At 39.0% G+C, this 19300-nt stretch overlaps 1 protein-coding gene across 1 annotated transcript in view; it reads right to left on the reverse strand.

Moving 5' to 3' along the window:
• Window positions 1-907: 907 nt before the first annotated feature.
• LOC117303053 (protein SCAI-like) overlaps window positions 908-19300 on the reverse strand; it is a 77804-nt gene continuing 59411 nt past the window's right edge. Inside the window, exons 7-14 of the mRNA XM_033787106.1 lie at window positions 15944-16096; window positions 13043-13147; window positions 12039-12140; window positions 9226-9398; window positions 7699-7780; window positions 7022-7271; window positions 5858-5958; window positions 908-5437 (exon numbers count right to left, since the gene is read on the reverse strand). Coding sequence (XP_033642997.1) covers window positions 5294-5437; window positions 5858-5958; window positions 7022-7271; window positions 7699-7780; window positions 9226-9398; window positions 12039-12140; window positions 13043-13147; window positions 15944-16096 — 1110 coding nt within the window. The 3' untranslated portion in view covers window positions 908-5293. The remainder of the gene's footprint in view (window positions 5438-5857; window positions 5959-7021; window positions 7272-7698; window positions 7781-9225; window positions 9399-12038; window positions 12141-13042; window positions 13148-15943; window positions 16097-19300) is intronic.

Below are 19300 nucleotides of genomic sequence, written 5' to 3' on the forward strand. Positions count from 1 at the left end.
TTTTAGTAATTGTTTGTCACGATTTATATGTTTAAAAAATATATAAAGTTGTTTGGGGGGCTGACTCCGCCTACCCCTTTTGTGACGTCATTCAAGGCAGACTTTGCCTGCAATGCTTATAGTAAACACAAGTGCAAAGTACATGTACGTCCAAGTCGTGAGTTGGTACATTTCAAAAAGTGTTTTTCTGCATTCAGCAGCAATACACCTGGTCGGCATTGCCGGAATTTTGTTCTTGTTGAAACGTACAAACTCACGACTTGGTCCGTACATGTACTTTGCAATTGTGTTTACTCTACGCATTACAGGCAAAGTCTGCCTCGATTGACGTCACGAACAGCGCCCTCTCGGGGTCTACTCTTACATTTGTAAATAACATAAGAACTGATTTTTTAGAACCTTAGTTAACTGTTTATTCACATTCAACTCATCAAAACACATATATTAGTGACAAAAGCTTTATTTTGAAAAAATACCACTTCCAGGTGACTTTAAGCAACTGTACACAGATAAATATAAGAACTTGGACTGTCAGAGACCAACAAAGGGAAGTATCTTTCATGATGATCTTATCCAAATAACATCTTATTTACATCATACTGAAAACGAAAGCTGCAACAATCAAAAATAAATAATAATTTGAACGAATAGGCTAAACACTTTTGGCAAAGAATTAAAAAAGGACATGGAATGAACAAAAATACAGTACCAACAAATGAGACGTTTTTTATATATTTAATTTGTTATATGCAAGTATAGATGTTTTGAGATGTAATTGAAAATGAAAACAATCCACTAAGCACTGGGCTAGCTTGTGAATAGCACCTGATGCTAGACTTGGTTCAAGTCTTAGATCGCGGTTATTCTTCTGCATCTCAGCCATGAAAATCGCCCCCACCTTATTAGCTATCACGCGCCCTCCTAACACGCAATCTAAAATGATGAAGGTTGATCACAAGAGGGTGCTTTTTGTAGAGGCTATCAGGATGACTAAAAGCTACGATCAGAGACTTGGAACCAAGTCTAACCAGATGCTGGCCTTGAGCCCCAGGCAGGATCCTGCTAGATGAACCTTTGACCTCAGGCACACGCTAAACTCATCATTACGCACAATGCATGATGAACACATTCCATTTTGCTAATCTAAGATCCTTATAGCTTCAATTGTTATCATTGGTGCGGTGTGCTGGCTTGATGGGCAAGGGGCGGAGCATACGCATTTGGAAATCTCTGCGCGCACCTTAGGCTGGGTTACTGGATTAATCCATTTTTATTTAAGGGAATATGCAGTGATGTTACGGTTCAAGCAAGATTTTAGGTGAGGGGAACGCTTTGCTTTTTATAGAGCATGTGCACGGGCAGAGTGCGTGAACCTTTGGCAGGGCATGCTGGATTAATCCATTTTCCTTAAAGGGATTACGCAGTGATGTTACGGCTTTAGCAGTGTTTCAGGTGAAGGGATTACTTGTTTTGGGTTTTTTTTTTTTTTAAGATATTTTTAAGTTTGCACACATCTCAACAATCAAAGAATTTAATGAAAGCCCATTCTAGGAAAGCACCACAAGGAATTAAGAGAAAGAAAAGCTCTTTGATATTTTGTACAAGTAATTCAAGACGTCAAAATTCAAGTTTAAATTATGAGTTACAATTCCTGGCTTTTCATACTTAAAACTTCACCTCCATAAAAAAAAAAAAAAATATGTCCAGCACACTCCTTTCAATACCACACGGGGCCCAATTTCATAAAGCCTGTAACCAAAAAACTTTGCTAAGCACAGACAAATATTGCTTAGCATAAACTAGCTCCTCCTTTGCATATTATTTCTGAGGAACTGATATCCTACTGAGCTTCGGTTAATCTGCTTTTGCTAAGCAAGGTTTGCCTGTGCTTAGCAGGTTTTGTACTTACAGGCTTTTGAAATTGGGCCTCGGGGAATAGGAGGGAATGAACAATATTGATAACAAAAGCTGCACAACTCTTATCTGAATGCTTCCTTGGTACAATGTTAGTTGAAGCAAACAATTCACAAAAGACAGCACAACCAAGAGTTTTGCAAAGCCATCGCTTAGCAGAAGAAGGTTACCAACCAAAACACCATGTAGTGTATACTGCTTGTGAATGGTACCCTGCTTATGTTTTGCTAAGCAGACAAATTGATAGCTCTGCTGAAGCATTGCTTAATACAGCTAGGCACAAATGAACAGAATACCATTCACAGATTGAACATGTGATTGGTGGTTTAGCTGACAACCTTATTCTGGTAAGCACGCTAAGCTTTGTTTTGTGCCCAGGCAGATAGAAAAAGGGTAAACTTATTATTCTTGTATACTACAGCCATATCATTGTATCATCAAAAGGCATGGACATTAGTAGTGGATCTGAATTTTGTGAAAAATTAATGTTACTAGTTTTTGTATATATTGGAAATGGTAAAAACATTGGTTTCATAAAATGTGATCCAGCTGACAAAAATAGGAGTCTGTTTATATATAACAAAATTAATGAAAGTTATCAACTTTTTTGACTCGTATTTGGATATATTTCCTCCTGCCGAGCAGCTGATGTTGTAATGTTGACAAATTCAAAATGTTATCAAAGTTTTGTTAAGAAGAATTTTGTTCTTGTTGGCTATGAAATTGAATGTAACAAATTAAAACAGTGAATTCCTAAAAAATGTTGGCTGCAATCTGTGATTGTCAAACTTAACCCATTTATGATGCAAAGGAAATAAACCTTTTTTTAAAAAGTATACATCAAGTGGCTTGAACTATCTTTGAAATGTTTTGTCCTGTTTCCCTGTTCCAAGAACTTCTAGGTCAAAATCCTGCTTTTAGTAAGACAAAAATTCATCTTATAAGTAACTTTAAAGGATTGATCAATTTTGTTTCCTTATTGCGAGTCAGATTCAATTGATGTCGGGTATGTTAATTCATAAGTTATAAAAGAACACTCTGTTTGAAAACCTCGGACTTGGCCCAGAGCCTCAGCCAGAGCCTCAGCCAGAGCCCAAGGCAGAGCCTAAACCAGAAGCCAAGCCAGAGCCTTAAGAGTCTCAGGCAGTGCCCAAGAATCCTTGGACTTGGTCCAGAGCCTCAGCCAGAGCCCAAGGCCAACACAGAGCCCAAGGCAGAGCCTAAACCAGAAGCCAAGCCAGAGCCTAAAGAGCCTCGGGCAGTGCCCAAGATGAACCTAAGCCAGAGCCTAAGTTTAAAAAACGGCAAATATTCAAACCTAACTTGCACCGGCTTAATGACTAATGTATAATTATTCCATCCATAAGTCATTCTCCAAACTCTCCCTAAACACCTAAATAATTATATAAGATTTACAAATATTCATATTTCTTTACATTGTTCACCTCTTTTTATATCCTGTTTGAGGCAAACAGGTTCCAGTAATTTAATAATGGTTTTTAAAAAACATGCTGAATCATTCTCAACCCTTCCCCATCTTTAAGAATCAATCAATGTATTTACAATCAAACATTGGACGTTATCATACAATAAAATACAGTCGTTCAGTCTTTCCGACTATTCAAGTAAAAATTTTCAATAACACAAGGAAAGCCTTCATGTTGATTTTAATCATTCTGGGTCAAAAAAATTTGTATCCAACGATGTGAGTGCTTTGTAAACTGGGTCGTACATGTACTTGGTTCTTTGCAACACTTTCTGTTTTTCTTCCTTTAGTTAATACAAATAATTATTTGATCTGATGCCCAAAGAATCGTTATTTAAAAGAAAAAATGGCTGAGTGATTAAGCCCACCATTACATGTACTGTCTAATCCAACTGTTTCGGTGAAAGACAAATCTATGCTTTGAGTTTAACTTAGACAATGGAGCCTCATTCAGGATGCAAATTGGTTTATTTACATTAATTTCTCTTGATAACTGAGGTCCAGTGTCAGGTGATGAAGTTGCAACAGCACAATCCAGTTCAGATTGTCAGCATTTCCTGCTGCAATATTAGCATACAACAGTCACCATTCCCTGTCAAAAACACTGGACTAGGAGCCAGTCTTATGTCTGAAGATGATGACTGGGAGCCAGTCTAATGTCTGAAGATGATGACTGGGAGCCAGTCTAATGTCTGAAGATGATGACTGGGAGCCAGTCTAATGTCTGAAGATGATGACTGGGAGCCAGTCTAATGTCTGAAGATGATGACTGGGAGCCAGTCTAATGTCTGAAGATGATGACTGGGAGCCAGTCTAATGTCTGAAGATGATGACTGGGAGCCAGTCTAATGTCTGAAGATGATGTCTGGGAGCCAGTCTAATGTCTGAAGATGATATGACTGGGAGCCAGTCTAATGTCTGAAGATGATATGACTGGGAGCCAGTCTAATGTCTGAAGATGATATGACTGGGAGCCAGTGTAGTTTCTGAAGATGATATGGCTAGGAGCCAGCCAAATTTCTTGAGATGATACGACTAGGAGCCAGTCTAATTTCTGAAGATGATTGATTGGAGCCACTCTAATTTCTGAAGATAATAAGACTAGGAGCCAGTCTAATTTCTGTAGATGATTTACAAAATAACAATGACTGGGAACCAGTCTTTTGAAAACGATTTTACAAAAAATGTGAGGTCATTGTGTCCAAACGTTTGCCTTAACATTTCTGTAGCAAATCTGGTTGACACCCGGTCAAACATGGCTCTGACTTTGACTCTCTTGCGACCTTTGACATGGTTGGATTCAACAAGAAAGCGAACAGTCTCTTTTCTCCTAAACTGCTTTGATCTTGCAATGCGCAACACACATTCTGGTTGTTCTTGGTGTATCTTGCTTCACATTCCAGAACACATCAAGTTAAGCCTGCAAGTACATCCTCAATGCACACTCCAATTTCTTCAACGCACTTCCTCAATGCACACCACAGCGTGTTTCTTTGAGGCATTTTCCAAATCCATGTCCTTAACGCATACCACGGTGTTTCGATAACGCACATCCCAAACGTACTTCATGGCGTATTTCTTGCACACTTCACAAATGCATTTCATTAACGTGTTTCTTTAATGAACATCCCACACAAACATCACGATGTTTTTCTTTGACGCACTTCTCAAATGCATTTTCCTTTAACGCACACTACGGTGTCTTCCTTTAACGCATATCCCAAATGGACATCACCGCATGTTTCTTTAACGCACAGCATGTGTTGACTGATGACACATCCATGCTCGCTGTTAAGAACAAATCACCACCTCCCAATGCCTGCATTGAAGTCCCTCTGAACAAAAACCCACCTCTGGTTGCAGTGTTGTTGCTGTTGTTTTTGTTTTAGTTTTTTAGTCAATTTCACTGACGTCAAGGAACAGTGGCCTAACATCAAGCATGGAGGCCAGCTCCAGAGTGTGTTTATGGAGGGATTTACTCTCGAGGATTTCATGACCGCGCAGATCGGGATGGCTCTGAGGATAATAGCTGTCATCCTGGAATGGATTAACGATCAGATTTATTAGCAAACGAGGAAAAATACCAGAGAGTTCTGGGACGACTGAATTGTGTCCGTACTGTAGTTTTCAATACAAACACCATACAACCTGGGAAAAAGTTCCCAAGTTGGTGGTCATGTTTTTATATTATTGTGTCCACCATATCGCAAAAGTCCACGAAAAGTCACTCACTCACACGATTGTCCATGAAAAGCAGTGCCATGAAATTACGCCCATGTGCACATTCAAACCCAAGGCGTAATTTCATGGTACTGCTTGCCGTGGGATTCTGCATTATGGTGCACACAATAATACAACACTATAAGTTTGGGTAAGTTTGTCTGTATTCACCAAACCAAACCGACAACATTAAAACCAAACTGACAAGATACATTGTAAATGAATAAGTTTGTATACCTTGAATCCTCGATGGTATCTCAGAGCAGCAAAGCAGAAAACATGGCGTAGGATTAGTAATCTCAGGAACTCATCACCGTAGAATTGCATGAATGCATGGTCTGTAAACAACATCAACAACATGTAAACAAATAATGTCACAACAGTATCTCCATATGCACACAATTTGTGATAAAATCTACAAGCTAACCATATTGGACACACTAATCATACACCATCATCTAGTAACTCTGTTCACACTGAGTAGTGAACCTCTAGACTTGTGTGGCAGAGCTACAATTGTAACTCAATTCTTTTTCTTGCATTACATAACACATGGCACCTACGACTTTACGCCCCATCCGAAGGCAAAGCATAATTAAATAAGCATTATATTAAATAAGTGTCTTGCTGAAGGACACAAGTGCTAAGACCGGGACTCAAACCCACAATCTGCTGATCAAAAACACAAGAGCTTGAGTCTGGTGCTCTCAACCTTGATACACCATATCTATACATAGATATAAGGGCAGGCACGTTGACTCAGTGGTTTCTGTCCATGCCTTTCAACTCTGTGGACCCCAGTTCGATACCCGGACCAGAGCCTTGCATGTGGACTAGGTTTTTTTTAGTTCCAACCCGACTGGGTGGGTTTTCCCTAAAGGATTTTTTTAACCATGTCTAAAGCTGAAACTTCTCCATTATCTTCTCTACAAAAGGCTGGTGTGATGTTTCTATTAGGATCCTTTAACCGACTATATAATAATAATATGAAGCATTTATATAGCGCTCTCCGGAGAACAGAGTGCTTTACATGAGGCTAGGACAACAAAAGAAAAACAAACAAACTAGGATGGGTGGGGAAACAGAAATGTCTTGAGGAGGCTTTTGAATACAGGCAATGATATCGCCTCTCGCAGACCCGCGGGGAGCTCATTCCATAGGCGAGGGGCGGCTATGGAGAATGAGCTATCCCCAGCTTTCCGTCTAGTTCTAGGAATGGAAAGCCGGTTTTTGATCAGCTGATGAGCGGAGTCGTTGCCTGTGCATCAGCAGTATTGGAGTTGTGGGAATGTACAAGTTCAACCAGATATGAGGGAGATTGGGTGTGAAGGATTTTGTATACATGAGTGACAATTTTGAAGGTTATATAATTTCAGATTCAGATACAGAAACAAAACCTACCTATCGTCTTGGATTTGCTTATCCCAGCAGCAACTTCACCCAGGATCTTATTGACCATGGCCTGGCAGTTCTCCCATAGGGCAATTGGTACATCAGCGATGTCGCAGATGTAGCAGAACGCCACCAGGGGCGAGTGGAGAAACATCGTAAACAGGTTGCCCTTGTGCGTTGTCTGCTCCTGTATGGTGACTGGGAAGGACTCTGGCGACATCAGACAGACTACCGGCTGCCCGAATAAGTTTGGGAAATTCTATCCATAACAACAAAAAGAAGAGAGTTTGAATAGTTTGTAATGCTGAAAAAATCATAAGACCGATTATGACGTAGCACCTTAGGGTTACTTCATGAAGGCATTGCCTCCGTGCCCCCTGGTCATTGCCTTTGTGCCCTTGAAATGCTCCAGTAGAAATTTACATCACAGTGCTATATATAACACATCGGTGTATGGGTAAAGCACAACATTCATAACATTTCGAAATGGAATTCAACGGAATGTTGATTCAGGGAATGTGGAGTAAAAGAAAACACAAACTTGACATTTATCTTAAGATACATTTCACTGCGCAGTCTTGAAATTCTTTAGAAGGAGGGGCGAGAATTGGGTATAAGAATGAAGGAGAAGGGGCATAGGTTGTGGGAATAGAAGAAAGGGAAATAAAGATCATTCTGATACATACCTTAAATGCATGACTGTTTGGACTGTCAATAACCAGGAACAGAGGCTTCCTTGTGAATGGGTACAGATCTCCGGGATGTATACTGAAAGATTAAAAGCATTGAATATTAAGTATGTCTTCTGAGTAGAATATGAGATTTGAACATGGTGGAGATAGAGTTAGGAAAGGTTTCAGCGGGACCATTGTTTTATCTTCTAAATGTTGTAATTGCTCTGAAAAAGATCCCCTTGTTTTTTTACAATTAAACCAATTCACCTGAGGCCATCAACCACGATGAGTCTACTTCTCCAGGTTTTTTCTTTTCTAGTTTTAACGTCTAGGACCAAGTTTTAAAGTCCTGAAACCAACCTGAAAGCAAGTGCCGACTAAATCAAAAGAGGCTTAAGTAAGGAAGGGAGTTTTCTTGAATGATCTCTAAATAAGTAATTCCATAAGGTTTTAAGAAATCAGGCTAGATAATTACAGGAGGAACATATTAGAATGAGGTAGTTTTCTTGAAAGATATCCAAATGCGCTAGAAGGTAATTCTAATTCTATAATTACAGAGGGAACTTTCTTTAAGGCTGAAATCATCTTAAAATGGGGGGGGGGGTATTTTCATTACTGGCTCTAATCCAAAGGTACAACCATCCTGATACACCCTAAAGCCATAATCAATCCTGTTCACCAGGGAAGCATGGGAGAGACCAGTGAGGGAGCCAAGACCGATTCCCTTCGCTCGATTTGTTTAAAATGCAGACCCAATCTCGGCTTTTGTAAACACCTGGGAATGAAGACAACTGATTTATTTCGTTCCTCTGGTGACCGCTAGTAGCAGTTATAATGATTGGAGGTGCTTTGGGGGGCAAACAATGTTGAGCATGGACCCAGTTTGGCTCCATGCTGTATGAGGAGTTTGGGGTTTCATCACAGACTCTTAAAGGAACACCTTCAAGCCATTGGACACTTTCGATAAACAGTATTGTCCACGTCCCACACCTCATGTATCACAAGTAAAATAACAAACCTGTGAAAATTTAGGCTCAATCGGTCATCAGAGTCGGGAGAAAATAACGGGAAAACCCACCCTTGTTTCCGCACGTTTCGTCATGTCATGACATGTATTTAAAATAAATCCGTAAATCTCGATATCGAGAATTGATATTGTTTAAATGTTTTCGCAAAAAGTAAAGCATTTCATGGAATAATATTTCAAGAGAAGTCTTTCACCATTACCTTCTGTAAACCCTGTAAGTTTTTTTGTAAATCTGTGAACTTTTCATTTTATTTTTTCTGTTCCGAAAGTGTCCAAACAGGCTCTTCATATAGACTCCACAAAGCAAGAAGAGGACTCACCACTCTACCGGTAGCTAGGACCTCCCTCAACCGATCCAAAGTCCATTAAGGCACCTTCATTACAACTGCTACCAAACAAATCCAAACCAACAAGGACTGCTACACATTTAGTTTTCTGACTCAACTAAGCTAGGACATACAATGTGGAATATTTTGGGGTTAAGTTTAGCGAGTGAAATATTCTAAACATACCAGTGCATCTCTTTCAGCATATTTGACCTCTTGGTGACCTGGGGTTCGTTGCCCTCTCGTTTATTATTAGTGGCCACGCCCCCTGCATCAAACGCCCCATCTTCCCCCTTCCCGATGCTGACTGATCCATCCGCTGAGAGGTAGAGTAATAATGCTGCATTAACTGGAAGCTCCTGGTGAAGAAAAGAAAAGAAAAAAGAAAAGACAAAAAATGATCAGTTTAATATTCCAAAATTACAGGCAAACAATTCCAATGAAATAATAGTTACACTGCAGTATTAAAGGAGCGTAACATTTAGTAACGTTTGTAGAGATCTAAAAGATGTAACAAATTACATTAGGAATAAAGAAAATATTATCAATTTATCTGTCCAATAACAACTTGGTCAGCACGTTTTCTATTGTCATAGACTACATTAGTTGGTTGTTGAGTCAGTGCGTGGCTAAGCGGTCAAGTGCACTGGACTCAAGCTCAGCTGTTTGTGCTTACTATAGAGGATGTGACCTCTGACGTCACACAAAAACCATAACATGATTCGCGCGCATACTGCCGGGCAAAACCTTTGTGTTTTGGCAGCCAGCTAGAAAGTGTACGCAATCTTACTATGACTACGCAACTCAGTGCCCAGCGAAACATGACGTATCTAGTGTTTTGTCAACAGAGGGCGGTTTGAATGTAAACATAGGTCACATCGTCTATACACCACACTAACAAACACAAAATCTGAAAACATATGCAAATTAAAAAAACAGCTTTTTAATTGAATAGGCTCAAGCCAACAATTCCAGCCAAATATTCAACAGGCTAGCCCAATACCAATTACCAACGCATAATCCCCCTGATGAAATTATTTAGCCAATTCGTTAGAGAGTTTCAACTCACTGGCTTTGATCCCCCCCGGAGCCGATTATTTTTTCTTCTAATTTCATTACAGCAAGATGCACGTTGTCTCAGATGAATTCAACTATACGGAGAGAGATTCAGTGAATATCTGGAGATACATGGCCCAGGGTTTACTGCCCAGAGAATGAGGCCACGCTAAACAGAGCACGTAAATTTACATGAGGTCTAAGCGCTGGAGGATAAACGGATGCTTGGATGCTTTAAAATGGAAGGTGACTGACCAGGTACTCGCTAGCACTGATAACACACCTGTTTGATTAAAAAGGCAGCCAGCTCTGTCTTGCTACCTGCATTCCTATTGACGATAACAGTACTGTATCGCATCACACAATATGAAGAACCAGATTAATTTTATCCAAGTCTCATTTTGATTTATGTTGATTTTGAACTGAAATTAACCACAGTGGTTGCCCTAAAATGAGTTTTTGCAGATAGACTTTGAGATTGTAGTAAAAATGGTGACCCAACCAATCCAGCAAAACAGCTTTATTTATAGTAAAAATCACAACGAAATCAGGATAAGTCAATCAAACAGAAGCTAATATTCTTTCCTGACAAATGGGCCAAAGTGAGAACCAAATTAAAAAACAAAAACAAAAAACCATCAGAAAACATTTCCACAAAGTGATGTTATTTTTTTCTCTCTCTCTCTTTCTTCTCTAGTGTCATTCTCCTGTCCCCTCGGAAAACGGTCCCAATTTCCTTAAATATCATCGACTGACGGACTTAGTTCGATGGGAAAGCCAACATCCAGCCGAATCCCCCCAGGTAATACTGCCTAACTGGTTCTCGGCTGAATTTGCCTTGCAAAAAAAACAAAAAAAACACCACAATTAAGTTTCGAATGAGAGTAAGGAAAGGAACTCTCTACTGGTGAAGAAACTCACGGTAGTCGAAGACGTTTAGGGTCACTGTTAGGGGGAAGTAGAAGAAGCGGTGGCAGAATATTTCTGATTGAATTTGAGAGTGTTTTGGGAATAGACCTGAACAAACAAAGAGACTATAAAGGTAGCCCTAAGAATTCATCAGCAATTGTGTGGAGGGAAAACAGAGACTACTCTGGCTGTTGGGGGGGGGGGGGGGGGGTACCCTCAAATAAAAAACTTAAATTGATCTGAAACATGTGCAAGGGGTCGTTCAAGCTAATCAAGCGTCCTCAGTAATAAACCACAAGGGCAACTGACTGTGTAAAATTTTAATCATTGAATTAACGTGCTGGAAATGTATGAAACAATTCTCATACAAGATGTAGAAAATAACATAACCTCAGGTCGAAAAAGCTAAATTCAGTGAACGACAAACGTAGAAATTAATAATTTAATTGTTTTTTATTATATATTTCGGCTGTAATAATTTACCACACTTGGTTTATTCGGTGTAGGGCAAACTCATTTTTATATATAATTTATCCAGTCTTGCATGAATCTCACTTCTTAAAATGCAATCAGAATACTTTTTCAGGCCTGATATTTCACGGTGGCAAGGCGATTGCCTCCATGTCCCCCTGGCCATTGTCTTGGTGCCCTTGAAATACTCTGGCAGCAGAAATTAAAAATTTCTTTATATGGTGCCCTTTACTAAGGAGAAATTTCCTTGTTGCCCCTGCCCTTTCAAAAACAAAGCATACAGGCCTGGGGCCAATTTCATAGAGCTGCTTAAGCAAAAAAAAATGGTTAAGCACGAAAATAGCTTGCTTGTTTTACACATGTTACAGGCAAAAATTTCATGCCATATTCTTTGCTTGTGACTGGTGTTTAGCTGTTGTTTACTTGGTATAACAATTGGTGGAGTCTTGGCCGGTAATCTGATTTTACAAAGCATAGATTTTTTTGCTGAAGCAGAATTTTGTAATTAAGCAGCTCTATGAAATTGGGCCCTGCTTTTTATAGGAAGTCTGGATGTCACTCACCTTGAATCCCGCTGACAAGAATGTATAGAACTGACTGAACGTTGGTTTGTAGAGTAAATACTTATGAGGGTTGTCTCTCTTCAGTGGTTTACTATTGTTATCCTGTGGGAGAAGAAGCAAATCGGTGTAAATGAAGACAGATACTAGCAGCTTCTTATATAGCGTGAATATCAGTCACAGAGTGACGCTCCTGGGGTGGATTTCACAAAGAGTTAGGACTAGTCTTATATCGAGTTAGGACCAGTTACTCGTCCTAACTTAGGACTATCAATGCAATTTGTCTATCTCCTAGAACTAGTCCTAAGTTAGGACTAGTCCTAACTCTTTGTGAAATCGACCCCTGGCACTGTAATATACAGTATCCTGCAAGGTATGTGGGACTACGTATGAGTTATGAGACCTAATCCTTTTAAAGCACCATAATGGTTTCTTTACAAGATGCTGTTTATTTTTGTTTTTCCTGTGGGAGAGGAAGCAAAAGCAAGTAAGTGCAAATGAAAATACATCATTTTATGGTTTATCTTATATTTTTCAGTATTCTTCTCAATTTGCTTAAATGTCTAACCTTTGTAATACCTCTTGGGCCCCTTTTGGGGTTAAGGGCACTATATAAAAACCTTTTTATCGTTTTATTATTGTTGTTATTTGGTTATTCCCTTATGAAGCTCCAAGGTCAAATTCAGTGTTGTGATCCACTCATTTCCTAGTATGAAAATGGGGAAAAATTACAAGTCTAATAAAGGCACTGAACACATGGTAATTGTCAAAGACCAGTATTCTCACTTTACTTGGTGTATTCTCAAAAAACACCCTTGTAGCACAAACTTGTGTGTTTTCAGATGCCTGAGAAAGGCTTAAAGCCTGAAGCCTTTCTCAGATTTAAATATTTGAGTGAGAAATTTACCTCTTTCCCAAAAACTTCGGAGGAAGTCGTTTCTCACTATATATTATACATTGCTCATTACCATGGTTAGGTTAGCATGATGATCGTTTGTTAGGCTTACATTATTATGATGTGGTGGTGCAGTGATGTGGTCCGATGACGTAGGTTCTCTTTCCAATGTCTGTAGCGTTCTATACATGTCTAAAGTCAACTCGCTGAATTTCACCTGCAAGGGATTATTCAAGCAGAATGGACAAATTAAGCAAAAAGATTTTTGGGTAATCAGTCAGGAAAGTTCAAATGGTTGTAGAGTGTGATATTTTTGTTTTTACTACTCATTGTAATTTCTAAGGCACATTATCTCTACATGAGGTTTGTGGTAGCAACCTTTAAAAATCTCTTTTGAGTAATGTTGGTTCTAAAAAGAACCTGTGGTTGACAACTCAAATTTCTCTGATCGTCTTCAAGGAAAAAGTTGAGCTGTCAACCACTGATTCTTCAAAAGAGATGTATACATGGTGCCACAGCAAACCTCACCTAATTACACTCCCACCATGACAAGTTTCAAATCTTGCTTAAAGCCATTATACGCTTTCGGTAAACAGTATTATCCAAGTCCCACACTTCGTGTATCACAACTTATATATAAAATAACAATCCTGTAGAGATTTAGGCTCAATCGGACATCGGAGTTGGGAGAAAATAACGGAAAAACCCACCCTTGTTTCCGCGCGTTTCGCCGTGTCATGACATGTGTATATTGTTTTGCTGTTTTCTCAAAAAGTAAAGCATTTCATGGAATAATATTTCAAGAGAAGTCTTTCACCATTGCCTTCTGTAAACCCTGTAAGTTATTTGTAAATCTGTGAACTTTTATTTTTTTTTCTGAACCGAAAGGGTCCAATGGCTTTAAGCACATTATTTTGTAGGTGACATAACACTGTAAAGTCTTTCTGCTGAAAACATGCACACTACAAATGAAAACACTTGGGGGAGGGGGGTGGTCAAGCAAAAGGTTGATGACCTTTCCCCCATCACACCTTGTACAAATGGCTCCCCGATGAAATTGTGGCAAGAACACTGTATTGTTCATCATCAGTTTGGTTCACAAATTTTAGTTCCAAACTCAATTTTATTTTTTGTGTCAATACAATGACAGTCAATTGGTCTTAAAGGTTTTGTTTTAACCTTTTCAGTGCTCACTTTTTTTGCGATTTGAACCTAAAGTGTCAAAAGCCCAGCCTTTTGCATTTTCCCCCGAAATTCAGTCAGTAAATTTTTGTTTTATTATTATATTGTCTACTGGCTTAAGTAAGCCCTTAAGTATGACTACAAATGTTGAACCTTATTTGTTCTTCTAAAGTAGTTTGATGCACAAATTGTGAACTGATAATTTGGCATTGTTATGTACTCACTACGTCACAGAGTTGACTCTGAACGCACTAAAAGTAAAAACCAACACACAATAGAACACCCATGTACCAATTGTAATCATACAGTCTGCTTCAAAGTAAAATCCATAACAGTCTGCTTCAAAGTAAAATCCGTATGTACAAACAGTACAAAGAACCCAAGGGAATAAATTTAACTCGCCTATAAAAACAGTCAATTGTACAAAGTCAATTAAAAGAAGAGAATAACAACCAACATGACTTAGTGAACAAACAAAAATCAGCGAATACGTTTTCCCCTGCAGGGAAACTGACAATTGTATGCAAATGGAAATAATGAAGCAATTTGAATTTGTCTTTGGTCAACAAATGTGCAAGGTATTTTTTGTGATGAAATTGAAAGGTACCATACAGGGAAGGTTATGTTCAGAGAGAGTGGCTATTAAAAAAGCTAATGTAAAAGTACATGAAATGCCCGCTGAGAAATAGTGGATGATAAATTTATATAAACATGTGGTACGTTAATGATTGGGGGGAAAACATTGTCATTAGTTGAGCGCATATTGTGCATTCATGAAATTTCACAAATTGCTGACTACGCAAATGAAGCATTTGTAGGATTACATGCACTTGGTGTTCAAGTGCAGTGATTGCTGTCAAGTCAGTGCATGCATTTCAACTTATGTGGGAGTGGTAATTTTTAATGTTGTTAGAATATTCATCTGGCTATAAGGCCATGACCGACTAGTATACACATAATGAATGTTTATGAGTGCAATGGTGCGAATATGTTCATGAGTTGAAAAATGGAATGTTCTATTTAACGAGGCGGAGCCGAGTTGAATGGAACATTCCAGCTTTCAATGAATGAACATTTTCGCACCATTGCACGAATGAAAAACATTCATTATTTGTTTTATATAACATCCAAGTAGATCTTTGTCATTTTGATTAAAAGATACAACTTTCAAAACAAACAAAACGTAGGCCTACAATTTTTAATTGTAGAAGCCGAATGTTAAGTAATTTTACTACCTTGCAGTAACACTGCTGCGTTACCAAAGACACGCGCACGCAGTGATATGTGTTTACGCAGCTTTTTCGTTCCATCTGAAAGTACTAATGCACGCTGGCAGCGTGCAATGTTACTTTTCGGATGGAACGAAAAAGCACGGTGAGTGACTCAGCGTGCAATGGTACTTTTATTTGTTATCACGTGACGGACAATCCTCCAATCAAATGGCAAGGATATGCTTGGGTGTTATATAAACTGTGCTAGTTCATGCAAATTAAAACTTCTGGGATCAAGTTGAAATTTTTGAGAATGGCAATCCTAATTTGCAGGGGAAAAAAAGAAATGCTGGTGACCCTCTCCCCTATATACATTTAAGTCCTAATAATCAGGTTTATCGCGAATAGCAAAATATCAAGAGAGGGTGCTGTTGAACCCACACGAATAGGCCATGCGTTCACACGTCGTGCATAACAACATACACTTGGCGCCGAATGCCCCCTCTGCGTACCCATAATGCATTGCGGTTCTGAATCGCGATGACCCTTATGAGTACCAAACAAAGATGACCGAAGTCAGATTTAAAGGGTGCTTCTATAAATTGATTTTCTTCTCTCACCTGTTGCTGGCAGTTGCCTACGATCAGAGCTTCCTGCAGTGTAAGGTAGACCGGTGAGCCAGTATCCAACGCTGGCAATACGCCCGAAGCCAACCGGTAGGTGAGCGTCACCGCTCGCGAGTTACTGTCCAGCACGGTGATGATGTTATCCGCCTGGTGAATTCACAGATAAAAAACACAAGATTTTTTTAAAGGGTCTGGGTATTTTTTTTTTAACACGAAACACAATGTTGTCAGGTTTAAATTGAAACTACACAGTTTGAAGATAATGATAGTAGAAAGCTTCCCTCAGAATGTTGCTCGCTGAGGTGCTGTAGTTTTTGAGAAATTAGTAAAATAATGTCACGTCTTAGTTTAAGCAATAAAAATATATTTCTGGTTAATACCTTTTACATTGCTTAAATAATTTTCGTGACTTGTTTTACTTATTTCTCATCTACTACCGGTTGTGTTTTGTGTCCTACAAAGAGTACCCAAATCCTTTAAGGAAAGTGATTCATGAGGAATGGTAACTTCAGTGAAATTGTATCCGCAGCTGCTGCCTTGTTGTTGGGGACGGCCGAACTGATTGGGGCAAATGTTCACGCTGTAATGTAATGAGCATAAATCATGTTCATGCTCCGATGGTAATAAGCTTCGCTCTCTTCGTTGCATTTTTTTTAAGGGCAATTCCATGATTATTCACGCTGGACTGGAATGGAAGCAGCTATAGGAAAAGGCGAACCAAGTCCAGGCCTTGTATGCCTTGTTCTTTGAAAGGGCAAGGGACACCAAGGCATTTCCTCCTTGGTAAGGGCACCTATATGAGGAATTGTAAATTTCTACAAGAGCATTTCAAGGGCACCAAGGCAATGACCAGGAGGCATGAAGGTAATTGCCCTCAATGCCTCCATGAAATATCAGCCCTGCAGGTCATTGCCTTGGTGCCCTTTGAAATGTGCCAGTTGAAATTTGCGTTTCTGTCACAGGCAATCTATCAATGAATTTTTTTTTTTTTAGAAGAAGGTAGTACATTCTCCTTGACCGACTGGCAGGGAGTGCCATCAGTTTTTGTTATTGGGGAGGTGCTTTGTCCTCGTTGTGGCGGGCCGTGCATGCACTTGATGGCCTGGAAGGTCGGACAGAGGTTATTTTTTCCGCAGTTCTTCTGCTTGCTCTTTCAGCAAGTCTCCTAGTGGATGATACCAATGCTTACAGACTGTGAAGGGGGTGACCCAGCAATTCATTTGCAAAAACGTTCTGATTGCAGAGACAGAGGATGCACTTTGGCTTCCTACCCAGTTTCATCTCTTTCCGGTGTAACTTGTAACTTTCTCCGAGAATTTTGAGAACACCAGAGATTGCCAAAAGACCAGACAATTTACTTTCTTCCCCCAAAGCCAGCAATAAGAACTACAAAGTGGGTCACAAACCGGTAAATAACACTGCCCCAATTCTTCACTCCCTTCTCTAAAAAGAAAATATCCTTGAGGGAAAGGAAATTGATATGATAGTCAATTTCATTTTCTGTATTAGTAATGGATAATTCAATATTTGAGAGGGTATTGAAGAGCACAATAATTTATTTCTTTCCAAACGGCGTGTCAGAATCCACTTTAGGGGATTTTACCGTAGGCCGGTGCTGTTTTTTTTTTAATGGAGACGGATTTATTTGATTGAATATACTGTTTATGAGGGAAGAAGTCAATTCAACACCACAGGACTTACATATTGCTTTTAATCAAAATGTGGACTGTGGAGGAATTGATGCCTGCATGCTCCAATAAATCCGGCAGAATAAACCCAATGGATTGAACATAAGAACCCCAGCAAGCTGGAAATAATGGGGAAGTGAAAGACACCATGCGCTGTTTACTGACTGCCCCTGGTCTTCCTAGACAGGCAATATTCAGGGCTCAAATTCATAGAGCTGCTTTAAAAGCACAAACAGTCGCTAAGCACAACAACATTATGCTTACCAGAACAAGGTTAACAGCCAAACTACAATGTCACAAGTAAAATTTTTGCTTAGCAGAAGACTGTAAAGCAATATTTTTGCTAATAAATGGTTCAGAGAAATGTTTTTAATTTTTGCAAATAAGTAGCCCTTTTCTAAACGTTATTACCAATAAGCAACTTTCTGCTGTCAATAACAAGGACAAAATGCATTTCATAAGCAAACAAGAAGTACATAATGGTAAGTACATTTGTGTCAAGAATGAGTTTGCACTTACTTCATCACTCATTTGTCAAAGGTAACTACAATCGAGTAAGTGTGCCCTTTTATATTGCTTACAGCAAAGCATTAGCTACGAAATAAACATTCCGCTGGGGGGCAACTCTATTAACACCAAACCCTCCTGCCAACAGGCATTATGAAATTGAAACCAGATTTACCAGAAGTATCATATGTATTCAATTCAGGAAAGCCTGAAACATTATACTCTAAGAGATATTCTATGTTGGTCTATTACGGGAGTTATGAAAAATATTCAAACAAATTGGATTGAATTGAATAATTTCCCTAAGTGCCATTGGGACAATTTGTAGCACAAAGTTACACTTTCAGTCGCAGTTGAAGTTTGTGAGTAATTTTTTTTTTTTTTACATATTTGGTGTCTTGGGAGTAACCAAATTGAGCTCAAATTTGCACAGGTTGGTTATTTCATGGATATATTGGGTAACACAAAGTGTCCTTACTGGTCTTTAACAGTAACAAATGTTGCACCCATTGAAACTTGTTCTAAAAGTTCTCCCTGGTAATCCAATCTGCTGTTTCTTTTTTATACAAAATATATATACAAATAAAAAGTTCAACATTACTTAAAAAAAAAAAAAATCAATCATCTTTATAAATCACAGATTATTGATTTCAGAGGGGTTTCCATTCAGCAATGTTTAAATCCCCGTTTCTAATTCGGGAAACAAAATACCTCCATTCATCGCGGATCAATTTTGATATATACCAGGTGCAGCTGGGAATTCTCCCGCCTGACTTTTTGAACAGATAAATATAGACCATCGTCTGGACATAGATTTGTCACTATCGGACTGCGATTGAAAAAGTGTTGTTTCAATTACATATCGCATGAAGAAACCAATTCATTGGAAGTTAAATATGCTGAAAAGGGGGAGGACTTGAAATAATAACAGAAATCACTTGAAACAGCTACGTGCATGACAAAATTTTTAATTGCAATGCTTTAGCTTGTTTATCGACTAATTGTAATTTTGATATTTGTATCTTTTTCGCTGAGTGCACTGTTATCTTTTAAGTGCACTACACAACACAAAGGACAAAGTCTTTCTGTCCCATTCGTAGGACGACGCATCATGGTTAATTGTCATGTTAAAGACGCAGATGTCAGACTGGGACTC

The sequence above is a fragment of the Asterias rubens genome, chromosome 19 (genome assembly GCF_902459465.1).
Source record: "Asterias rubens chromosome 19, eAstRub1.3, whole genome shotgun sequence".
Lineage (NCBI taxonomy): Eukaryota > Metazoa > Echinodermata > Asteroidea > Forcipulatida > Asteriidae > Asterias > Asterias rubens.